General features: G+C 50.2%; 2 protein-coding genes across 9 annotated transcripts; one reads left to right on the top strand and one right to left on the bottom strand.

The window, feature by feature from the left end:
• Positions 1-1,049: 1,049 nt before the first annotated feature.
• On the top strand, positions 1,050-12,516 carry LOC143015569 (uncharacterized). 7 transcript variants are annotated; one of them, XM_076169590.1, is made up of 8 exons: positions 1,087-1,190; positions 1,353-1,611; positions 6,482-7,290; positions 7,482-7,559; positions 7,679-7,759; positions 7,861-7,987; positions 8,173-8,325; positions 12,059-12,516. In XM_076169590.1, the coding sequence occupies exons 3-7, from the start codon at positions 7,059-7,061 to the stop codon at positions 8,279-8,281; spliced, it is 627 nt and encodes a 208-aa protein (XP_076025705.1). In that variant the 5' UTR covers positions 1,087-1,190; positions 1,353-1,611; positions 6,482-7,058; the 3' UTR covers positions 8,282-8,325; positions 12,059-12,516. The 7 variants fall into 7 exon arrangements, with proteins under 7 accessions (XP_076025708.1, XP_076025705.1, XP_076025710.1 ...); XM_076169593.1 differs by lacking the exon at positions 1,353-1,611 and having other exon boundaries at positions 1,050-1,190; XM_076169594.1 differs by lacking the exons at positions 1,087-1,190; positions 1,353-1,611 and having other exon boundaries at positions 5,195-6,658; positions 6,979-7,290.
• Positions 8,659-25,011, bottom strand: mrtfba (myocardin related transcription factor Ba). Of its 2 annotated transcripts, none has more exons than XM_076169586.1 (16): positions 24,849-25,011; positions 20,064-20,268; positions 17,425-17,490; positions 17,278-17,333; positions 17,100-17,175; positions 16,701-16,862; positions 16,408-16,613; positions 16,190-16,324; positions 15,842-16,089; positions 15,186-15,351; positions 13,991-14,965; positions 13,755-13,883; positions 13,366-13,524; positions 13,069-13,206; positions 12,775-12,835; positions 8,659-12,572 (listed from the first exon to the last, which is right to left on the bottom strand). In XM_076169586.1, exons 2-16 carry the CDS (start codon positions 20,206-20,208, stop codon positions 12,055-12,057), a joined length of 3,240 nt encoding a protein of 1,079 aa, XP_076025701.1. In that variant the 5' UTR covers positions 20,209-20,268; positions 24,849-25,011; the 3' UTR covers positions 8,659-12,054. The 2 variants fall into 2 exon arrangements, with proteins under 2 accessions (XP_076025701.1, XP_076025702.1); XM_076169587.1 differs by having other exon boundaries at positions 13,069-13,188.
• Between the last annotated feature and the right edge of the window lie 753 nt (positions 25,012-25,764).

The raw sequence follows: 25,764 nt of genomic DNA, 5'->3' as shown, positions 1-25,764 counted from the left end.
GTTTAAAGTCGACTCCATCTTTCGCCACTAGGGGGCGGTGTCTCCATGTGAGAGCAGGTAACCAGCAGGTGAAACCAGTGAACGAGAGAAAGCCGCGTTGTTTTGTCGCTACCAGGTCAGTGTTGTGTTTATAAGTTCATATATTTGCTTGATGTGATACAAGATGTTACTGCGTTCTACAAACAACAGACAGGAAGTCAGGTGTTTATGTTCCTGCTGAAGGTCAGAGCCGTTTAGCTCCAGCAGCTCAGACTGTTAGTTACGCTGTTGCTCAGGGGAGAGTGTGTGTGTGTGTGTTCTATGTTTGCTGCATTTATCAAGCTTTGGTATCTTAAGTGAATCCATCGCTCGAGTGGAGTTGAAGTCCAATCTCCATGGTAACGCTTCGTGTTTAGGTCCATGTGTGTGTGGACGTTAATGTGACGTAATGAACATTAGAGTTCAAATGTCTGTCCTTCATGGACTCACTGTATGAGTCACTGTGTTCTGACCGGGTCCATTATTATGACGTCATCTTAGAACAAAGCACTGGGCAGCATGTGGGGATGCCTGAAGAGGAAGAAGGGGATGAGGAAGAATGAAGGAACATTATGTTGATCTCATATTTCTCTTTTATTCTTGTGTTTCTCTGTTATCAGGACGCTTTACGGAGCGCCAAGCCACGCCCACAAGGAAGAGGGAGGACTGGGAGTCGACCCCCTACACACCAGCAGCTGCTTCATGGTCCCACAACCCAGGACCTGGACCTGCAGATGATTCAAGTCTCTACTCCCAGGTCCACTTGGCTCAGAGAGGAAGAGAGCTGCCTGGAGATTCTGGAGTTTGGCTCCTCTTTCTGTGGATGTGTGAGGAAGTGTGACATTGTGTTTATTTGATGTGTGAAGGTTGGGTACTATACTGTATTGACCTGGCATTGTCTCATGAGTGTGTGTGTGTGTGTGCGGATGGATTACTCATGGGTAAGAACTGTCCCAGCTGAATCAAAATGGGCTTCATATAGTTTCCACATTGTTCCAATCTTCTTTATTCTTGCTGTGTTTTAACCTGGAGTCGGGTCTGATCCGTAAACCGGCATCCTTCATGGCGAGCATCTGTAATGAGCGAGGCCAGGAGCTGATCTACGCCGGCCTGCCCACCACGGAGGAGATCGTTCTAGGCGGCGTGCTGGGCCTCCTCTGGTTCCAGCGCAGGTACTGATCTGTCACAGGGTCAAATCCCTAAGCAGCACTCTGCACTCACTGTCGTCCTCCATAAGTGACGACCGCCATATTATTTACATCTGCATTACAACTAAACACAAAGTGCTGCTGTCACCTAAAGTTTCCTTTCGTTTCCGTCCTGTCTGTACGCAGATAAACAACCCGGACACGCGAGTGCAGATCCTGAAGGACTTTGTAAAGCAGCACTTCACCTGGGCTTTATTCTTGAGTAGCTGCAGCTCATCTGGTGTGAAGCGGGGTTTTCTGCAGTGACAGCAACCAAAAGAAAGTTTGACGGAGTAGACTGGACATAAGCAACACACTCCGGGTGTCAGTGTCTCCCATTAGCCCTGGATGGGACCGTCTGGTTACAGAGAAACAGGCTCAGGGCTCCCACTGATTCAGCGTTATGGTGAGTTGTATTTTTCATGCACTTTACATTTGTTTTTGTGGTGTATCTTACGTTTAAGGCATGTTTAAACGTTACTATGGCGACCAGAGAGCGTAAGGGAGCAGAGAGGATGTTACTCATGTTATGTTGTTGTTACGAGAACGCTGCTAATAAAGTTGCGAGTTCACATTGGATTCCCGTTTATTATTACATTTAAATGCCGGTCGTATCATTTTATTTTGTTGTATTTATCCGCCACACCTTAAACACCGGTCCGTGAAAATAGTCTGATATTAAACCGGTCCATGGCGCAAAAAGGGTTGGGACCGCTGATGTAGATGCTGCGTTTGAAAAATTTAAAGAGCTCTAGCTCTTAAATTAACCAAGATATGGGCTTTAAAAAAACAATAATAGCTCAAATCTACGTGGTAGCAAAATATCAATATATTCTTAGGTGATCTCAGTTGTCTGAGGACTGTAAGGATCACGTAAACTAGCTTTAAAATGGACGCATATAATGTAAAGTTGTGATTAAATAAATCATCTGTTAATTTGAAACAAGCGTGTGTATTCTCACAAATCACCACAAGATGGCTCCTTTTCCTGGTTTAGAGAGAGAGAGAGAGAGAGAGTACTGCTATGTTTTGATAAAGTAGAACTTCAAACTCTAAGCTGAGGTCGAACCTCCTCCTTGGCTGAGTTGTGGCGCAGTGATCTTGGTTTCACTCCTGATTATGGGAGGAGCCTAATGTAGAGAAGTCGGGATGTCTTGGTTTTAAGTCGAATCCTGCTTTCGCCACTAGGGGGCGGTGTCTCCATGTGAGAGCAGGTAACCAGCAGGTGAAACCAGCGAACGAGAGAAAGCCGTGTGTGTGGTTGTGTCGCTACCAGGTCGGTGTTGTGTTTATAAGTTCATGTATGTGCTTGATGTGCTACACGATGTTACTGCACTCTACAAACAACAGACAGGAAGTCAGGTGTTTATGTTCCTGCTGAAAGCTCAGAGCCGTTTAGCCTTCATGGCGACGCACCGGTATTGAGCCATTACGGTGTGTGTGTGCGTATTAAATCCATGCTACGGAGGGGTACAGTAGTGTGTGTGTATGCAGTAGTGACTGTTTGTTGTGTGAATGTTTGTATACGTGTGTATGTGTGCCTGTGTACGCGTGTGTGTGTGTGTGTGTGTGTGTGTGTGTGTGTGTGTGTGTGTGCGTGCGTGCGTGCGTGCATGTGTGTGTATGCGTGTGCTGTTTTAAGTGTTTGCTGCATTTCTCAAGCTGTGGTATTAGGATGCTGCGTTTGAACATTTTAGAGCTCTAGCTGTTAAACTGACCAAGATACGGGCTTTTTAAAAACAATAGATTTGGTCCATGGTTACACTGTCGCTCTGGAAAACTGGACAAAAAACGAAATTTTTCCCAAACTTACGGAAAATGATCCTCGTGTCCTGTAGAAGCTGCGTTTGAACATTTTAGACAAGTAATAGATATTAAAGATATATATTATATTACACTTAGACTAACTACTTTACTTTAATCTTACTGCTAATTTATTTGAAATATGTTTAATAAGTAAATATATAAATGACTTTTTGAGATGTGAACACATATCGACTTATATGCTAAGTCGATTGAATAACTAAAAATATCCTGTTAAAGTCATATATGAGGTCATTTAGGAAAAAGGGACCAAACCTTTTTTTTTTTTTTTTTGGTGATGTCAGCTCCACATCAAAGAGACAAAAGAAACATCTTGTGCCTTCTAAGGTTGGGTGGGCGGTGGCTCATTGATAAGGCACGCGTCTGGGAACCAGGCACACGCTCCGGTGCTGGTTCGCCTCCAACCTCGGTCCCTCACTCTCCAGCTGGTAGCTGGAGAGTTGCCTGTTACCCTCCGGTCCAGAGCCTGTTACCTTCCGGTCCCCGCGCCCACCTAGGCACGGAATCTACTGCACTCAGTCAGTCTGTCAGCGAGAGTGACAGACACATAGCGAGAGACTGATAGTCATAGTAGAACACGTCACGTATAGAGTTAGGGACACACAGTGTGTCGCTCGGGCTGCGTGGCAGGCACAGTTCTTGTGTCTGGCACCAGAACGAGTGATGCACTGTGATAGAACATATAGGAACACATAGGTACTGACACACAGACAGGCAGGCAGGGTGCGGAAGAGGAGGTGCTTTTAAAAAAACTCACTAAGTCCCAGTGTGGGACTCGAACTCCCAACCTTGTGATCACCAACCATCAGCTTAACCCTCTGAGCTAAAAAAATAATACAATTTCTTGAGTTTTTCTGCTATTTCTCTTTCTCAGTGAAACACTTAGTGAGTTTTTTTAAAAGCACCTCCTCTTCCGCACCCTGCCTGCCTGTCTGTGTGTCAGTACCTATGTGTTCCTATATGTTCTATCACAGTGCATCACTCGTTCTGGTGCCAGACACAAGAACTGTGCCTGCCACGCAGCCCGAGCGACACACTGTGTGTCCCTAACTCTATACGTGAAGTGTTCTACTATGACTATCAGTCTCTCGCTATGTGTCTGTCACTCTCACTGACAGACTGACTGAGCGCAGGAGATTCCGTGCCTAGGTGGGCGCGGGGACCGGAAGGTAACAGGCTCTGGACCGGAGGGTAACAGGCAACTCTCCAGCTACCAGCTGGAGAGTGAGGGACCGAGGTTGGAGGCGAACCAGCATCGGAGCGTGTGCCTGGTTCCCAGACGCGTGCCTTATCAATGAGCCACCGCCCACCCAACCTTAGAAGGCACAAGATGTTTCTTTTGTCTCTTTGATTTGGTGCTGACATCACAAAAAAAAAAAAAAAAAAAAAAGTTTGGTCCCATTTTCCTAAATGACTTCATATATGACTTTAACAGGATATTTTTAGTTATGTGTTCACATCTCAAAAAGTCATTTATATATTTACTTATTGAACATATTTCAAAATAAATTAGCAGTAAGATTAGAGTAAAGTAGTTAGTCTAAGTGTAATATATATATATATATAATATCTATTACTTGTCTAAAATGTTCAAACGCAGCTTCTACAGCACACGAGGATCATTTTACGTAAGTTTGGGGAAAATTTCGTTTTTGGTCCAGTTTTCCAGAGCGACAGTGTAACCATGGACCAAATCTATTGTTTTTAAAAAGCTCGTATCTTGGTCAGTTTAAGAGCAACATCCAAATACCACAGCTTGAGATATACAGCAAACATTTAAAACAGCACACGCATACACACACATGCACACACACACACACACATGCACACGTACACAGGCACACATACACACGTATACAAACATTCACACAACAAACAGTCACTACTGCATACACACACACTACTGTACCCCTCCGTAGCATGGATTTAACACACACACACACACACCATAACGGCTCAGTAACGGTGCGTCGCCACGAAGGCTAAACGGCTCTGAGCTTTCAGCAGGAACATAAACACCTGACTTCCTGCCTGTTGTTTGTAGAGTGCAGTAACATCTTGTAGCACATCAAGCACATATATGAACTATAAACACAACACCGACCTGGTAGCGACAAAACAACCACACGGCTTTCTCTCGTTCGCTGGTTTCACCTGCCTGGCTACCTGCTCTCACATGGAGACACCGCCCCCTAGTGGCGAAAGCAGGATTCGACTTAAAACCAAGATTCGACTTAAAACCAAGACATCCCGACTTCTCTACATTAGGCTCCTCCCATAATCAGGAGTGAAACCAAGATCACTGCGCCACAACTCAGCAAAGGAGGAGGTTCGACCTCAGCTTAGAGTTTGAAGTTCTACTTTATCAAAAAATATTAGCAGTACTCTCTCTCTCTCTCTACACCAGGAAAAGGAGCCATCTTGTGGTGATTTGTGAGAATACACACGCTTGTTTCAAATTAACAAATGATTTATTCAATCACAAGTTTATATATATGGTAATGTCTTGTTTGGATCTCAACTACGTATTCTACGTGATCTCAAAAAGTCTTCATTTATATTCTAACTTATTAAACATATTTCAAATAAATTACCAGTTAGATTAAATCCAAGTAGTTAGTCTAGGTGTAATATAATATATATTATATCTATTAAATGTTCAAACGCAGCTTCTACAGGACACGAGGATCATTTTCTGTAAGTTTGGGCAAAATTTAGTTTAGGTCCAATTTTCCCGAACGACAGTGTAACCATGGACCAAATGGTTTGTTTTTAAAAAGCCCATATCTTGCTCAATTTAAGGGTTAGAGCTCTAAAACGTTTAAACGCAGCATCCAAATACCAAAGCTTGAGACAAGCAGCAAACATTGAAAACAACGCACGCATACACACACATACGCCCACCCAGGCACGCGTATATATATATATATACACACACACACACATGCACGCGCGCACACACACACACACACACACGGACTGCTCTAGTGCACATAATGTAAATCATAATGTATATACTGTCACGTCATTCTTTGCACTACTGCATACACACACACTACTGTACCCCTCCGTAGCATAGATCTAACACGCACACACACACCGTAATGGCTCAATACCGGTGCGTCGCCACGAAGGCTAAACGGCTCTGAGCTTTCAGCAGGAACATAAACACCTGACTTCCTGCCTGTTGTTTGTAGAGTGCAGTAACATCTTGTATCACATCAAACACATATATGAACTAATAAACACAACACCGACCTGGTAGCGACACAACAACAACACGGCTTTCTCTCGTTCGCTGGTCTCACCTGCTGGTTACCTGCTCTCACATGGAGACACCGCCCCCTAGTGGCGAACGATGGAGTCGACTTTAAACCAAGACGAATTCAATTCATGAAATGTTGCATTCACTGTTCAAATTTGCTCTAACTACAGTATCTTTCATCTCACAGTATCTTTGTTGTGGAGCGGAGACATCCTCCATGTTTCCTCTCCAGCCCCTGTTAGAACCCTGTGAGTGCTGTGATGCGGGCCGATGGAGATGAACGGGATCAGACCGCCCTCTGGTGGTTCAACAGAAGATTGCGGCCATATCCACACTCGAACGCTACAACTTACAAAACAAAACGGTCAGTCAGCAAATGTGGACATAATTTCACATTTATATTTGAAACGTAAAACCTAAACAGTATAATCTTGGTTTTATGTTTTTTAGAGTCACGGTCACCTTGAGAAGAAAACCTCACAACCACCAGAACTTTGAGCTAAAAAGTTTATTTTATTGCTTATAAGAGTGTGTTCCTCAAATTTTAATTTTGTAATAACTTGTATTTTGATTTTCCATCTGTAAACACACTCGAAAACACACATGAATATCAGGCTGTCCGTCCCTGACGCTTTCATGTTCTGCTTGGTGACATCACCGCCTCTGTTCATTGTTCCACTGCAGGTTGAACACATTTGCACATTGGACTACCTGGCACTCATTTGGTTGCTTGGTTCATTTATGACTTCATACCTGGAACTCGCATGGAGCTTCAACACAACAACACTGAGGGTTCCAATAAGCCGGCTGAGGACGTGGAGGCGACGAGACGATCCATGTCAGGTCTCTCTAAACCCAACCAGGGGACGCCGAGGCCGGGCGGCGTCCTCGCGGCTTTGGTCCTCAATGAGCTCCGCACTCAGCAGCTTCACACCAGACGGGCCGTCCTGCTGAAGATGAAGGAGCAGAGAGAAGATGGCAGCAGCACAGAGGAGTGTGAGTCACAGATTAATACTTCAGATGACGTCTGAGCTCCTGAGACCTTTGAGCAGCTCAAGTTAAAGGCCGAGCGATTGATTGATCTTGTTGGTGAAACCGTATCAGTCTATCAAACTGTGAGGTGGTCAACTGTTTTACTTCTGTGGTGAGATGGTGAGCTTTCCTCCCTCTGTGGTGTTTCTTATAAGTGGAGAGCGAGCTGGAGGCCATTGAGGAGGAGCTGCAGGAGCTACAGGAGAGGAAGGAGGCGCTGCAAGGTGAACAAGGTAAACTGCTGATGGTTATGATGAGAACATGGAGGAGGAGGAGGAGGAGGAGGAGGAAGAACACAAACACGGAGGACAAGAATGAGACTAGTACCCTTGTACCTTGTGTTGTTGTGTAGATCTCACGCAGGAGGTGACGACATCAGCACCGGCCAAGGACAAGATTCAGCCAGAAACGCCATCGGGCCCGCTCGTCCCAGGTGGACACACACACACACACACACACACACACACACACACACACACACACACACACACACACTCACACACTCTCTGACGCTGTCCTCCGTCTCTCTCCCAGTGGACCGTCTCTCACACACGCCCGCGCTCACCCAGTGTCCGTCCTGCTATGAGGTCGTCACCACGGAAACCAGCAGCAAAGTGAGCGACGTCATGTGGGCCCTGTGCTGCGTGTCCTCCCTGTTAGGGTACGTCCGATTTGACCTTTGACCTGTTCTGACTTTAACCCTTGAATCTCTCTCAGGCGTAATGAAAGGATTATCAATCATCCATCAGCTGTAGGAGGGAAGGGAGGAAGTGTTCATGCTGTATTTGGACCTGTTGACCTTTTGACCCCTTGCGTGTACCTGCTCTCTCTCTCTCTCTCTCTCAGGTGTGTGGCTGGCTGCTGTGTGATCCCCTTCTTCATGGACAGCCTGAGGGACGTCCGTCACCAGTGTCCCCGCTGCCGGGCAGACATCTGGACCCACCAGCTCATGTGACGGGGAGGTTACCACGGCAACGGCTCCTGGAACCTACACCTTTTGTACGTGAGTTTATGAGTTTGCGTGTCCCAATGTTGGGGCGTTTCTGCAGCGGCGTGTTGGCCTGCTGACAAAGCGCCGCTGGCCTCTGCTCTGTTCAGGCTCCGATCCTAACCATACGAGAATATGTAAATATATTTGGCAGGGTCGGTTATTTGCCTGTAACATGTAAATATGAGACTCTAATATGGAAACTCACCGCTTTACATACAGAGGCTCAGGATGACGCAGTGTTTGAGTCAAAGTCTCACAGCTTCTCCTGCTCAGACTCCGCGTAGTCATAGAAACCTAAACATTCCTAACTTCCCTTCACTTCTCTGATCAAGCAGCTCAGCCACAGTACATCACAGTTTATTGACACACAGGTATACAGTCCTTATATACATCTGTGAAGTATTTACACAACAGAGCGCCCATGGAAGAGTTACACATGTAGAAAAATATGATTACATCTATAGAAATATGTACACAATGTGCAAAACATACGGCGTACAAACGACACGAGGCGCTCATCTGTGTGGCGACGAGGACGAGGAACCCCCAACACACACACACACACCACGACATCGCCACATTCAGCTACACCAACACAACATGTCACGTGACGTAAACCCGTTCTCCAGATTGGAGCGACACAAACGACAAAACGGCGTCGTGACTCACGAGTCAAAGCTGGCACGGTGACGTCATCAAAGCGACTCACACACACACACTTATTGCTTTGAGCTGTTCCCCCGTCTGTCCGTTAGGTAACCGCGGCGACTGGCGCGTGAAATCAACGGGCAGGAGTTTGTGCGTCTGATATGAAACCAAAGAACACAAACACACACAAACTCTGCTAACCAAAGATTTACACATGAAAGTTTCCTTTTTTCCTTTTTATATAAAAGATTAAATGTTTTTTATTTCATTCTCAATCTCAGAAAAGTGATAAATACAAAACAAAGTGTGAAAGTCAACGCCGTGACAATAATAATAATAATAAAATGTTCCACTGCCTCACCGGGCAACAAAATACCTACAGAGCTAAAATCATACAGGATGACAGGTCGTCTCCTAGGCAACGACACAAGCTTGACACTGATCTGAGAACGGACACGACACAGAGGAAACACGACAGAGCGCAGAAGAGGCGCGTGTGTGTGTGTGTGTGTGTGTGTGTGCGTGTGTGTGTGTGTGTGTGTGTGTGTGTGTGTGGTATTTGGCATACACTCATCAGGTGTTTGTGACGTGACGACCGCGGCGCTGTGTGTGGTGTGATTGGACCGCTCCTCTAATAAGTGCCTTGGTCAGCAGCCAATCAGAGCCCAGGGCCGACTCGTGTTATTGCCAATGTGAGCAGCGAATCAGCATCTATGGAAAAAAAACAAAATGATTCTTTTTGCTTTTCTAAACGACCCTGAAAGCTCAGGGAAGCAGAGGCGGCGCCCTCTAGTGGCCGCTGACGCTATAGCAGGACTGAAGTGGTTGAAGTGTTTATGTGCACTCGGTTCTCTCTTGTGTTCGTCTATACTGTGACTGACGCAAGGAGTAAGGATATAAGTGGGCGGAGTTAACAGAGTCCGTCAGTGTAGGAGTATACGTGAGGCAGAGCGACAGAGTGGCAGAGCGGCACATGCAAAGGCGTCATTACATCGACGACCTCATCCAGGTCTGTGACTGGAGCGAGCGTGCATTGATTTGTGGCGAGATTGCGTCGGCGTGACGCTCGGAACATCTTAGAGATATCTGCCGTTCACTTAGCGGGCCGCAGACCGTAGGTTGGACCCTCGTGTTTCCATGTTGAAAGTGCAAATGAGACTCAAAGTGCTTACAGCGGCTGTAGTGACGTCAGCTCTGTGTGTGTGTGTGTGTGTGTGTGTGTGTGTGTGTGTGTGTCTATGCTTGTATCACTAAACATGTCCCTCTATGTAGAGCAGCGGCTTATAGAGGCTCCTCCACGTGTGTGTGTGTGTGTGTGTGTGTGTGTGTGTGTGTGTGTGTGTGTGTGTGTGGATCTGTGCTTCCACTCTACACACTCGAACGTCACGCTGCTACAGATTACAAAACAACGTCTTCTCTAAATCCTCACGTGGCGTGACGTTGCCGTGGTTTCGCTTTAATCACAGCTTCAGCAAAGTTTGAACGTTTGCAGAATCATTTTGGATACGGAGTCGTTTTCCTTCAGAGTGGCGTCCAGTCAGACTCAGTCCGTCACAGGTCTGTGGCTCAGCTGGAGGAGCTGAGGCCCGATCACGGCGACGTCGCCTCACAAACCAAACGACAACAGATCAAACAGTCAAGCAGCCTTTTGTCTAAACTGGATTCTAAATGAATGGAGTGTGTGTAGATACAGATGAGGACTCAGACCCAACAGGGACACGATCATGCACACGGACACACACGGACATGCAGAAGACGGGAAGACGAGTAAACGCACGCTCGCACATCGTCAGTGGCCCACAATGCACCGCTCCAATATTACATAATAGATAAATCAGCCTAGTGAGCGTTGGTCACCTGTCAGACCAGCTAGAGGACGAAGCTGCGTCTCCTCTCATGCTTCATGCTTTCCTTCAATCACCCATGACATCATAGTCGCTCCTTTACGCCCAGAAATGTGGAGAAATCCTTCACATCCACGTTCGGTCATTACATCATTACATCATTCAGCGATGTAAGAGGCCACCTGTCAGATCTATCATCTGATCAGGAGGCAAATTTAACGGATAGAACATTCTGAATCTGAGTGTTGCTGAAGTTCTGACAGCCAATCAGAGTGCCTGTTTGATCCAGAGGCCTGCTGGTCTTTAAAGGAGGCGGGGCCATGAAGTGAGACTCAGCTGAAGAGCAGAGACACTTCACCTCCTGGTCTAATCTAATCTAGTCTCTGCAGCAGACTCAGGTCTCAGGCTTGACCTTTGACCCCTCACCTCTGTTGTGTCTATGAGAAGAAACGAAGCTGCCAACAACGTAAGTACAGTCCAATCCTTCCATCTCTCCAAATTACATTCAACATCAGAGACCCTTGGCCGCGTGGTCGGCATGCGATCGTTACCTCCTCAGACGTATTGATCGCTTTCGTGTTACCGATCGGGTTGGATATGCAAAGGTCACGTCTTTGTGTTCTGAGGTGAAGGAGGCGTGTCAGTTTGCCTCTTTAGTGCATAGAGCCAGCAGGCCACGCCCCCTCTCCTCTTCTGACTCCAGTGGAGTCTTTGTTCTGATTGGTTCATTGGTTCATCAGCTTGACCCCGGGGGTCGTGATAGGTCAGAGTAAAACAGTTTCGTCTGATAGGACACCAGATGAGTCAGCATGCGTGTAACCTTGGTGATGGAGTCAGAGTGAACCCAGCCTGACATCACCTTCACCTTCATCATGAGTCTGGCACAGCAGCAGAACAAACCTCCAGCAGAAAGAATTGATCAGTGAACAGTGATCAATACCACTCAGGCGCTCATATGCTTGTTTTAGTCTAAACATGTTTTACACACACACACACACACACACACACACACACACATTCCTACCAGGACACATTTGGCTCCGTTGTCAGCAAACGATGAAGACCTGTTTAACTGCCTTCATCCCAGAGCAGCGCCTGACTGATGGGTGCTCTCTGCCCTGCTCTGTGACTCTCAGGTGCAGATGCATTTTTCCTCACTTAACCTCTTCATCACTTTTACATCCTTTATCCCTCTTTATTCTCCTCTTCGTCCCTCTATCTCAAGCCGCTCTCATCTCTTCTTCCTCAGTCCCAGTGAAGCTGCAAGTCGTGTGCGTCAAGGAAGTCGCCGGGGATCCCCAGCGGCGTGAGCGCCCCGGCTGGACCCGGGGGCATGGTGAGGTCCAGCCACTCCATGTTGTCTAGGGCCGGGTCTGACAGGCCCAGGCTGAGCGAGGAGGGCAGAGGGGAGGAGTCACAGAAGGACGACAGCTCAGACGTGTCCATGGGCGAGTAGGGCTGCTGCTCCATCAGCTGGGCCTGCAGCTCCTCCATCAGGCCCCGCGTCCGGGGGTCAGACACCGGGGACGTCCCGCCCAGCGTTCCCTCCAGGAAAGCCTCCAGCTGGTTGTCTGTGGCTAAAGAGGAGAGGCTGTGCAGGCCGGGGTCCAACAGGGGGCTCAGGGCCGGAGGGGGGCCCATCTGGATCTGAGGCGCCGGTCTGCAGAGAGCCGTGTTCACCGGCAGCGTGGTGATGTTGGCCGTGATGGGGAGACTCTTCAGGTGAGACGCCGGACAGTCCTGATGGATAAATGGAGTGATTTCTAGAAGGGGGAGGAAGATGAGAGGAAGACGAGGGAGGCTGTTAGTTTGATCACAAGCAGGAAGGAGTTTGACTGATGAAGACAAAGAGACAAAAGAGTGTGTGTGTGTGTGTGTGTGTGTGTGTGTGTGTGTGTGTGTGTGTGTGTGTGTGTGTGTGTGTGTGTGTGTGTGTGTGTGTGTGTGTGTGTGTTCGTTCCTTACCGCCACTTTCTATGAGAATGTCAAACAGGTCATCCATTTGCTGGCTGGTTGCTGTGGGAACCTGCAAAGACAGCCAATCAGGCAGAGGGATGAGTGGAGAGACAGAGTTTGTTGTTTCCATGGAGATGTGAGCCAGAATCCTCTAAACTAAAACAAATAAAGGCTTCAAATGTTTCACTTTGTGTGGAATGAATCTATGGAATATGAGAGGTCGACTTTCTGAAGTGAATTACTGAAATAAATGAACTTTTCCACGACTGGTTGAAGACTTGTGTGTGTGTGTGTGTGTCTCACCTGTGTGACGTTGTTCATGTGGAGGTTGCGGCTCTGCTTGACGGCCTCCTCGTAGCGGGGGGGCTCTCGTGCGGTGGGGGTCTGGGTGAGCAGGGAGGGGGGCTGCAGGATGAAGGTGTGCTGAGACGGAGAGGAAGACTGTGATGGAGAGACACACACACACACACACAGGCAGGCAGCGTGAAGAAGCAGTTAAGGGTGTGTGTGTGTGTGTGTGTGTGTGTGTGTGTGTGTGTGTGTGTGTGTGTGTGTGTGTGTGTGTGTGTGTGTGTGTGTGTGTGTGTGTGTGTGTGAGACCTTGTGCAGGGGCCCGTTAGCGAGGCTGTGGTTGGGTGAAGCCCGTGGTGAGACTCTCTCTCTGCTCTCTGGTGAACTCCTCAGGAAACACTGGGGACTCATGTCAGAGCGGGCGTGGCTCTCCAGACCAGGGGAGGGGTTACTGCACATGGTCAGGGTCTGACAGGGAACAAGAGAGGAGCTGAGGCTGTGTGTGTGTGTGTGTGTGTGTGTGTGTGACATGTTGCGTGATCACACCGAGTCCTGCTGAGGAAACGCAAATCAATCAATCCATACATTTGCATTGATTTCCATAACATGCAGGCACACGTGAGCTTGATCAGAGTGTGAGTGAAGTCTTAAAGGGCATGTGAACATACAGAGTGACGCAGTGACGTGGCCTGACTGACCTGTAACATGGAGCTGTGGTTGGCTAAGTGCTGGGTGGAGGCAGTCTCCATCTTGGTGCTCTGCAGCTGAGGAATGGAGGCCTGGACCAGACCTGGGGCCGGAGTAGAGACCGTGGCCTGCAGGACGGGCTGAGGTGTGGAGAAACAAACAGAGCCTCTGTGATATGACACACACATGTTTTAACACTCCATCCATCAGTCCTGTGGTGTGTGTGTGTGTGTGTGTGACCTGGTACCTGCAGGCTCGGCAGCTGGATGGTGGCGGTGTTGTTGGGCATTGAGACCGGGAGCAGGATTTGAGTTCCAGCCTGCCTGGTTGTGGTCAGGAGAGTCTGAGGCTGAGCCTGGGTGGTGATCAGGGTCTGGGGCTGGCCCAGGACCTGAGACACCCCCCCTGTGTGGCTGATGAAGAACTGCTGCATGCTGGGAGCTGCGGGTTGGGGCTGGGTCTTGGGTTTTGGACTCCTCTGAGACCGGGAGACGGGCTGTGGACTCACGGTGGCTCGGGTCTGGGGCTGAGTCTGGATCTGAGCCATGAGCTGAGCCCGGGTTTGGAGCTGGAGCGGCTTGCCAGAAGAAACAGTGACGTCCTCCAGCTTCACCGCGGTGGGCAGGGAGCCTGTGAGAGCCTGGGAGCTCAGGAGGGAGGAGGAGCAGTTGGACATCACTGAGCTCTCCATCTTTACCAGGTTGGAGTTCAGGAGCGTTGGAGCAGAGTTGATGGCGAGCGTGGGGTCAGCGGTGCCGCCTCTCTTCTCCACCTCCAGCTGCATCTTCAGAGTCTCCACCAGCCTTTGCTCCTGCTCAAGCTTCCTCATCAACTCTTCTATCTGCTGCTCCTTCTCATGGAGCCTCCTGTCCTTCTCCTCTGGGACCTGGAAGGGGGACCTGGGCCCTGCAGGGTTCAGTGTTTGCAGGTCAGAGGGCGCCTCACACATCCCTACATCCTGCTGGAGGGTGAAGGGATCAGTGGGAAGGGGTGAGACAGGCGGTGTGGAGAACAGACTCTCTGGAGCCCCCTGCTGGCTCGGAAGAACCATGGCAGGGGCTGGGATGGTGGCGGTCTCCATGGGGACGGAGGAGAGGGTGGCAGGGGCGGGAGAGGAGGTGCTGCGATTCTCCTGGAAGGGCTTCAGCCTCTCTATCAGGTCCATCTTTGTTCCTGACACCGGCAGGCTGCGCAGCTTCAGCTCCAGCTTCAGCTCAGCCACCTGGACACGGACACGGACACAGACACACACAGACACACACACACACACACACACACACACACACACACACGCACACGCACACGCACACGCACACGCACACGCACACGCACACACACACACACACTGGTGCTTAACTATTCTACAAAAATGTGTGGTTTGGTGAAATCCTTCCAGCAGCTCTCATGCTTCCGCTGTCAGGAATAATGTTTTCCCTAAATACCTTCATCTCCTCCAGGTTGGCAGGCAGAACGCCGGGCTTGCGGTTGGACAGCGAGTTGATGGACCGAGCCTGAGGCAGCGGGGGAGGGGGAGGGGCGGAGGGCAGGGAGACCACGATGGAAGTCGGCAGGTTGCTGGCAACGCCGCTTTGACCCTCGGCCACGGGTCTGCAGGGAGGGAGGGGGACAGAAAGATGAGGTCATTGTTAGGAGGCAATGATATGTGTCCGTATCGCATGAATGACAAATGGAGAGAAAGAGGAAGGAGGAGAGAGAGAGAGAGAGAGAGAGGAGCTGTCAGGATGAACCGTCCGTCCTCATCCCAGCACCTGATCACCGTTCAGCGGGAGCTCGGCCTGTCAGTCGCCCAGAGAACGTTTATCAAAACAGGAAGTGCAGAAACAACTCCTGGTATTTCTTCATATCAGGGTTGTTATTGGAGCTAACGGGCCGGTGAGTCAGGGAGAAGAAGATCTGTCGCTCACTTTTCGGGGAATAAATGCAGAAGAGGAAAAAAAAAGAAGAAGTTTGCAGCGCAGGAAAGCAAAACTCATGTAGAGAGAAATGAGCTGTGATCGTCTGAGTGTGAGAGATGCTGCAGTGAGATCGTCAATCAGCTGAGTGCTTCATGTTGTGCTTTTGTTTGTCTCAGACGTACTTGAGCGGAGCGGGTAAGATGGTCTGGTAGTTGTAGTGCTGCTGCTGCTGGCTGAGGATCTGCAGCTGGAGGAAGAGTTGCTGCTGCTGCAGCAGGCGAGCGTAGGACGAGTCCATGGGCGCCTCGCTGGCCTCGGGCTTCTGGTCCGGGGGGACGTACTGGTGGTACTTGAGCTTCTTCACTCTGGGCCGCGGCTCCTTGCCCTTCTTGCTGCGGCTCTTCTCAGACGGCTGCTTGGCCTGACTCTGCTGTGGTGGCAAAGCAGGCGGGGAGGATTGATTATATTTTTTCTACCATGAAGCAGCGATCATGAGGTTTCTCAAACAGCGGCCCCGGCGGCGCCCTTACTTTGACCAGCGTGGGTCCCGGTTTATGGTGAGCGGCTGCGGTGACAGGCTGGGCGGCCGGGCGGCTGGCGGGCGGCTCGCTGGCGGAGAGGACTTTCAGAAAGTCTGTAGCTGCCTGTGGAACAATTGGACGAGCCTGCAGAGACGAGAGGAAGAGACGCTGAGATCATAACAAACACACAGTCACACAAACACACAGCTCACACTCTGCTCTCTGACCTGCAGGACGACGCTGGGCGGCGGCGGGGGCACGGGGGCCTGAGGAGGAGGAGGAGGAGGAGGAGGACGAGGAGGGGGCGTCTCTGGGACTTTGCTGTCTGCGGGCGAAGGGACTGAGGTCTGAGACTCCTGGCTGGCCGGCTGCTCTGGGGACATGGCCTCACAGCTGTCTTCATCCAACACCTTAGGGTAGTTAACCTGACCCACTGAAGGGACGCCACACAGATAAGAAGGACGGTTAACGTTGGCGTTCCTCTACCCTCAAAGCTGACTCTAGCCCCGCCCCCCCTCACCGATGATGGCCTGTTTGACGCTGGAGTCCACGGGCAGGATGTTCTTCTCCACCAGCTCCATGGGGCCCGGGCGCTGAGCGATCATCTCGTTCAGGTTGTCGGCCAGTCGAGCCCGTTTCAGCCTCATCTGTGTGGCCTGAAGGGACGGCTCGGCTCCCGTCTCTGCAGGACACAACACACACACACACACACACACATCTGGACTCTGGACACATCTGTAACATCTGGACACGTCTGTAACATCAGCTCATGGACTTCCTGTAAGTGAAGCCTATGTGGAGAACTCTTTGATCTCATTTCATCTCTGTTTGCTCCTCAGCTTAATAAACACGTTAAACTGTTTGTGTCTCTGGACTGAATGATGAGGGGGAACACGGCGAGCGGCCCGATCATCAGCACCTTGCAGGATGTGCATCCTGACGAGCTCGGCTCTCTCCGGGCGGCTGCGGATCTTGTGTTTCAGGAAATTCTCCGTCTGTACAGAGAGAAACAGGACAGTCATGTTTCATAACGTCCTCGTCTGAAGAGAACAGAGGAGCGGATCCTGATCCTGATCCTGATCGTGGGTTTCACTCACCCTGGCTCGCTCCAGGCTGCGGATCTGACCGTGGAACGCCGCCGGGCTCTTCAGCGCTGCAACACAAACGCACAACTACTTTATTGACAGATGATCCCGGTTGTCCCGCTCTGTTGTGATGGGATCTGTCCCCACACAGTTACTCACGCGGCATGATGCCCTGATCCACCAGCTGCTCCCTGGTCCTCCTCTGCTGGAGCCTCAGCTGCAGGACTGAGAGAGGAGACGCAGCGTTAGAGAGGACAGAGCAGACTTTAGGACTGAACTGTGACACCCAGGAGAAAGGAAAACAACCACAGAGGTAAACACAGCAGAGGTTAACCCCTCCCTGCCCAGGGAAACATCCCTCACCGAGCCTGACTGACTGATTACTAACACAGAGCAGGCAGAGTGAGTGAGTGAGTGAGAGCTGAGGTAGAATCTGAGGGAGATTTGTTGAAGCCTGAAGCCAAACTTGACCCGGCTGTTAAACACTGAGGGGCTCTAATCGTCAGTTCACAAGCTGTAAACACACACACACACACACACACACACACACACACACACACACACACACACACACACACACACACACACACACACACACACACACACACACACACACACACACACACACACACACACACACACACACACACACACACACACACACACACACACACACACACACACACACACACACACACACACACACACACACACACACACGCCGGGTCAGAGGAGCTCACCTGCCCTGAACCTGCTGCAGCGCTCAGTGAAGGTCTCCAGCCCCACACAGGCCATAGCTGCTGTAGAGACCACAGCTGCTGCTCCACGCCGACTAGCGGCCATAGAACACAGAAGCCCAACAGCGGAGAGTCCTCACAGCCACGTGCTACCACGGTAACAGCCTGGACGCTCTTTGTTCAGATCCCCTCTGAGCTTTCGTGCCACAAAGATAAAACTCCAGAGCGCAGCAATGTTTTCAAGACTTTCAGAGCGGCAGAACGGGGCCGCTCCTCTTTCCCTCCCTCCCTCCCTCCCTCCCTCTCTCCCTCCCTCTCGCTCCCTCTCTCTCTCTCATTCTTCTATCACAGGGCCAACACTTCCTCCTCCCTCCTCCAACCTATTAACTTCCTTCTCTCACTCAACCAGTTCAGGTTGGGTTATTTTTCTGTCTGGCGCCGATCCAAACACAGCCGAGACAAAGAGACAGGCTCACTACTCCTACCCGCAGAGCCCCGGTGTGTGTGTGTGTGCGTGTGTGTGTGTGTGTCAGAGGACAAGGACACACTGGATCAGAGAGGACGAGCCCGAGGCAACGACCTTGCTCCGCTTTACAGGCAGATATCAGAGCTGCGGCGTATTGAACATGTTAAGTGTGTGTGTGTGTGTGTGTGTGTGCGGAAGCGTCGCCCTGCACACGGACCCGTCTGACTGCAGTGAGACCTGCAGTGCGACCTGCAGTGAGGACGTGTGTGTGAGGGGTGATTCACGCAGACTTCCAGCGAGCTGTATTGTCCTCCACCCCTCCGGGAAATGCTGGACGGTCTGACAAACACATCTGACCTCTGACCTACAAGGGGGGGCGGAGGGAGCATGACTGAGCTGTTTGCACGCACTCAGGCCAGCACACACACACACACACACACACACAGGCCAGGAGGGAGCAGTGGCATTAACGCACCTTTGCATGTTGCACACACACACACACACACACACACACACACACACACACACACACACAGACGCCTCTAAGTAGGTCAACCTGTGTGTGTCTGTGTGACATTCTGATGGAGACTGACACGCATTCCTACACCGACACACACACACACACAACCACAGAGCTCCAGGCTTCACACACACACAGTACGAGCTCGTCCATCTCCGACAGTCTGCGGCTTATTAACCCCCGACATGATCTCACATGTATGTAAACACTCCCATTCTGGCTCTGCTGTGGCTTTGGACATCTTCTTCTGCTGACACACACACACACACACACACACACACACACACACACACACACACACACACACACACACACACACACACACACACACACACACACACACACACACACACACACACACACACACACACACACACACACTCTTCTCCTTTTCCTGCTCCAGACGTTTGACCCTGGGCTCTGCCGACAGATTAACACCTGCACGGCAAAGTGACTCTGGGCTTTACACCGGGTGGAAAGTATGAAGTGTGTGTTCATGCGTGTGTGTGTGTGTGTACATGTGTGTGTGTGTGTGTGTGTGTGCTCTCTCTGGAGGGGAAATGACAAAAGCTGAGATGATGAGTGGGTGCTACTAATGTGGACATTCCACAGAATGTTTCCACAGTGGGGTGTTAGTCTCTCTGCCACACACACACACACACACACACACACACACACACACACACACACACACACACACACACACACACACACACACACACACACACACACACACACACACACACACACACACACACACACACACACACACACACACACACACAAGGCCGGCGTCGTCATGGCGAGCAGAGGCGTCACTTCCTCCTGCATGTCACTAAACTAACAGCTGATGGGAGTTCAGAGAGCGGAGCAGTTGGGTTTAAGGCCTCTGGTCAGTGTATGGAGTGTGTATGGACGTCCTCACTGAAGGCAAAAGGTGGAGACAGAACAGAACAGGGAGGAGGAGGAGGAGGAGGAGGAGGAAGAAGCTGACAGACGCAGCTGAGACTCACAGCTCAGCAATCCAATCATCAATAACAAACAATCAATTGAGCTCAGCGGCGCCCTCTCTCACCGTTCTTGCGCTCGTTGAGCGGCGGCAGGTTCTGCGTGGGCTGCAGCGTCAGCTCCTCCATGTCGTGGGTCACCGCCTCGCTCTGGGGGCTCGGGACCAGCAGGCCCGGCAGCCCGCAGACCCCCGCTGCTGCCAGGAGCTCCATCCCGCCACAGGAGGAGGGGGAAGTGGGTCGGCGTCTCTCAGCTGGGGGTCTCACTGCTACCTGTGCGGATGAGAGAGAGAGACAGAGAGACAGAGAGACATGAGTTCAGGCTGCTGTTCCTCGTCACCTCCAGTCATTCTCTGGGCTCATCAGAACCTCCAGTCGGACGGACTCATCATCACGCTGTTGGCTGGGCTTCTTCTTCTCCTCCTCCTCCCGGCTGGTAAACTGCTCAGGGTGGCGTTAAGTCTCAGCCATCTGGCAGAGCTCGGCGGCCGCTGCGTGTTCTCCATTAGAGGAGCTCAGCTATTATACGGACGCGTCGCTTCAGACCGCCTCTCAGGAGAAACAACACCGGCCTGCCTGCGGGTGAATGTTCCCTCTGTTCAGACGGGCTTTAGACTGGGCGATATGACGTCGCTGCGGCGGTTTGAAACGGGGGGAATGGAAACATTTGGGGGAGCAAAACAAACACTGGAGTATCCATGGCTTCCCTGCAGCAGATGACAGAGTGCTGAGGGTATGAACACACACACACACATCTATCCATTACAGAGCGTACGGACGTGTTGCTGTTGGCTGAGCAGCACAGAGCTCCTATGGCCGCCTCTGGCCCCTCCCCCTCCCCCCTCCCCCCTCAGAGCGCCAAACACATGTAACGACCCAGGGACGCGAGCCGAGCGGCTACAGAGCCAGGAATGTCCTCTTGTCTCCTGATGCAACGGAGACAAACACAGATAGCAGGGCCGGAGCAAAGTTCAACACCAGCTGCATGAGTGTGTGTGTAAGAGTGTGTGATAACCACGGCTTAGGGAGTGTGTGTTTGGATACAGGACAAGGACGCAAATGTGCAAAGGAACTACACAAACACAATGTCATAACATCCATACACACATACACACACACACTTACTGGTCCACCAAGACTAATGTATGTGTGTGTGTGTGTGTGTGTGTGTGTGTGTGTGTGTGTGTGTGTGTGTGTGTGTGTGTGTGTGTGTGTGTGTGTGTGTGTGTGTGTGTGTGTGTGTGTGTGACAGATATAAAAGAGTAAACAACACACAGATCCAGATTGGAAGCAGAGCTGAACACACGATGTCCCTTAAACACGCGTGTGTGTGTGTGTGTGAGGATGAGGAGACGGTAAGCAGCATTTAAAGACGCCCCGACTGAAACTCGCCGCCACTCGACACGCCGCCCAGGCCTAACCCTGCAGCCGTCTCTATGGCGATATGAAGTGGACGCTCCGGGGCAGAGACAAAGGCGGGATGAGCAGCAGACGCTCTCAGCTCTGATGAGCAAAGCATTATGGGATCAGGCTGCGAATCCACACAAGAGACCCTCAGAATAACAATCAAGCTAAAGGTCCTCTGCTTCTTTTATGAATAAGAGGAGAGAAATGGATCAGTGGTGTTCACTCATGCTGCAGGGAGGTGCTGACACTGAGGGTTCCACCATGAACACAACAATGAAGCTCTGAATCTGACTCATCTGTGAATCTGGGTGCCATAATTCACATAAATGAAGATATTTACATTACAAAGGACCAAAACACAAGAGCTCTACATGTGTGTGTGTTGGTTGATGCATAAGATGAAGCCTGTGGAGGAAAGGAGCAGAGGCAGAGCGGCTCAATGGGCCAGAGCAGCTACATGTGCCCACAGTTATGCATTTACTGGCTGAGGTACAAGACAACGTTCCAAATAACAGAATTACATGCTGTGTGTGTGTGTGTGTGTGTGTGTGTGTGTGTGTGTGTGTGTGTGTGTGTGTGTGTGTGTGTGTGTGTGTGTGTGTGTGTGTGTGTGTGTGTGTGTGTGTGTGTGTGTGTTAGGGGTTCAGAGAGGACAAACAGAACGCGAGCGAGCGAGCGAGCGAGCGAGCGAGAGAGAGAGAGAGAGAGAGGGGAACAAACGAGTGTCACGGCTGACGGGGCGTCGTGGAGTAAACATCAGAATCAAAGGGGGGAAACTTTCAAATGGCAACAAGTACCATGTGTGTCATCAAAGGGCTACACACACACACACACACGCGCTTTAAAGGTGGGCTGAGGGAGGAACACCAGCTGCTGCAGATGTTCAGGCGTATATAAAACACAGCAGGTCTGATAAGAGCCTGAACGCAGCACAAACATGATGTCGTCTTATTTATGTTTCATTATTAAAGACTCACACACTGCGACACTGTGTGGAGGGAAAAGAACAGAGGTCACCAAGGTCGACTGATTACTTTCCCCCCCAAAAATCACAAATTACGATGATGTGGTGCGACTGAGGCCAACTGTGTGTGTGTGTGTGTGTGTGTGTGTGTGTGTGTGTGTGTGTGTGTGTGTGTGTGTGTGTGTGCGTGTTAGGGCGTATCAAAGCTCTGCACCGGGACACGACTCCACCTAGGAGAGGAGGAGACCGCCACGGATAAATCCTCAACCTGTGTGTGGGAAACACTGCAACACACACACACACACACACACACACACACACACACACACACACACACACACACACACACACACACACACACACACACACACACACACACCTCTAATAGAGACAGACGACTGCAGCGAGTGGAGGCGTGAGCCAATGGGAGCAGAGCTTTGGGGGAGCGGGCGTGAGAACGAGCTGAAGACGAGCAAGGATGAAGAGATGAAGCTCATCATAATGAAGAGGTGGAGTTAACCCCTGTCTCCATCACAGACAGATGTGTGATCCCTCTCTTCACCTTGTTGCCTCGCTCACAGCGGTCACAGAGTTCAGGTGAGTCTCAGAGTGAACAGCTGCTGGCCAGACGCCCCGGGAAATTAAAAACCTTTAGAGGTGAAATCGATCACACAACACACTGCCACGATTGTTCCCATGACCTTTCACACCGGACACACAATCATTACTACACAGTTTACCAGGTAGAGCAGTGTGTGTGCTCAGTTAACACACACACACACACACACACACACACACACACACACACACACACACATCTGTTGGTAATTATCTGAAAAAGCCTTCAGATTATAATCTCACTAAATTTCATGTCACTAAATGTGAACACAGACCTTTGAGCGGTCGCAAAGCAGTGGAGAGCTTTGGTTTCACATAATCCTGCTATATTATTCAACATGAGAGAAAAGCAAATAACGAGACACACACACACACTCACACACAGACACACACACACAAACTGCATGAGAAGCGCACAGAGCCAAGCTGCTGTTAGCGTTGGCCGTCTCAGGCCTGAAATAGACTTCTTGAGTCTTATCCAACATAAATGTCTGCTTTGAGCCACAGATAAGACCAACATGATGTCATCACGGCTCATTCACTAAAGCCTGGGAGTGTGTGCTCGGGTGCTGCACTAAGGTTGTGTGTGACTGTCTTGTGGACTTAAGTGAATTGACACAAAAGGATTATAAACACAGAACTAAACAGGAGCTTACCCCACCTGAGCTCTGATGGAGTGTTCCAGCTCTACACATCTCCAAAGATGAAGGAGTCTCGCCCACAACAAGTCTTAATATAAACGCTGGTTTATGTAAACAAGCTCTGGGGAAATGAAAATACATCTAAAATGAATTTCCCAGGAGTTCCAGCTGCACTGTGGGAGAAAAGAAGGAGAAGGTGTGGCTTAACAACTTTACTTTACAACAACACCTGAAGCTCTGTGGCTCCAGATGAGGACTGACTGATGAAGTGCATACCTCTGCCAAGGCTGAACAAGCATAGATCAAACTTGTCTAATAATAATAATAATAATAATAACAATATACTGGCCAGAATAGAAAGGAACAATCAACAACAATCACAATGTTTGTCTTGTTCTGTTTGTGTTGTTCTTCATCATCATCATCATCAGGGCTGTTACATGTTTGCAGTCTTATCTTTTGCTGTTCTGCAATTTGACTGATTGGACATATTTACCCTCACACTTTCTCTCTCACACTCTCACACACACACACACACACACACACACACACGACACTTTAGGAATCTAACGCGATGATGAGCGCAAAGAGTGTGTGCGTGTGCAGAGTGCAAACAACCTCGGTATGCGCCCCAGTCCCCGGTGACAGCTCGTCACGGACCGGGGGCGTCTCACGGAAAACCACATCCTGCCGCGGTGACACTCACACACACACACACACCGCCCGCCCGCCGGCTCGCTCCCTCTTCCCGGGGATTCGCACCGTTAACTGTTATTATGCCTGAGTCAGTCGAGCAACAGTGATGTCACCTCCGTCTCAGTGACGTAATGCACCGTGCACACCAACATCTCCATTACCACCACAAATAAAGCACAATAGAGTGTTTTTGTACTAAAGTGACGCTCCGGTGTCCGGCTACACGTTCCCGTGCGTGACGTGGGTGTGGGACAAGCTAACGGCGGCTAGCTCCGTCACTCTGACAGGTGAGCGCCGCAGACCTGAACGCTTCCTCCGTCTGGATGTAAATAAACAATGGCGCCGGTGTTATTACTCTTCATCCCCTTCTCGCCACACTCCGCAGCCTCAGCCACCCTGTCCCTCCCCTGTCAGCTCATTACGGCCGCGTTTCGCCTCACATCTTCGCTAGTTAACGCTAATTCGCTTTAACCCGCTAGCCAACATGCTAAAAACAAGACAGTGCCGCCCCGGTTACCGAGTCTTACCGAATAACGGAGACTTGGAACTGGAAGCCGTCGGGAGCTCCGGGTCACGGCGAGTCAGCAGCAAACACCGGCGGGGCTTCCGTCTGTCGTTTCTCCTGTTCGCCAGCGGAGAGATTGAAGTTTATTTCATGGAGTAAAATGGCTGCGGCTGAGCTAGTGGTCGGAGGCAGAGTGACGTAATGACGCCGTCGGACAGGCAGGCAGGCAGCCGCGGGGGGTGGAGCTGCGGCCGCCAGAGGGCGCTGTCCCCTGCGGCTCAATGTGGAAACGTCATTTTGTGTTATTTAATAATGTCGGCCAGTCAGAAGAAAAAAGTCAGGATTACAGCAGCTTTCACTGAGTTGAACTTAGAAGTTAATAAAGCAAAAACAACAATATGAGCTTCTGGCTTCTTATCCAGCAGATTTGTGGCTAAGCAAGCTAAGAAGCTAACGCTATTTTCATGTTAAATTGTTATTTAGGACAATGACTGACATACCGCGAAACGGACCCGTATCGGCGTCCACTTGCCCGCAATGTCGGATACGCTGATTGGCTAAGAGCGGTGTCAGATAAATCTCCGCTATATCATTGGTTAAAAACGTAAACAAGGCTCCGCAAGTGTGTGTCAATTTCACTTATTACTGCACAGAGGTGTAGAAGAAGTTCATTGGAAACCAAAAAAAACTCTTGGATGCAGCCAGGAAAGAACAGAAGTATCGCAGATAGACAATCAACTATTTTGGTGAGTGCACTAGTCTTATGATTTCACTGAGGGGCTACATGAAATATTCATATTTATTGGGTTGAAAACAATACAGATTTTTGAAGGTTGATAACAGTATTCTTGCCATGTTGTTATTTGTACCAGTCCCTGCAGGATATTAACAGGCCGAGGGGCAGTGGGGGCTTGGAAGCCATGATGACAGAGGTGCTG

This window comes from Genypterus blacodes, unplaced genomic scaffold, assembly GCF_046128005.1.
Source record: "Genypterus blacodes isolate CSIRO-AG114 ecotype Tasmania unplaced genomic scaffold, CSIRO-AGI_Gbla_v1 ptg000209l_1, whole genome shotgun sequence".
In the NCBI taxonomy this organism is placed as follows: Eukaryota; Metazoa; Chordata; class Actinopteri; order Ophidiiformes; family Ophidiidae; genus Genypterus; species Genypterus blacodes.
Note: the sequence above shows the minus strand (reverse complement) of the source record. Positions and strands in the feature narration are given on the sequence as shown.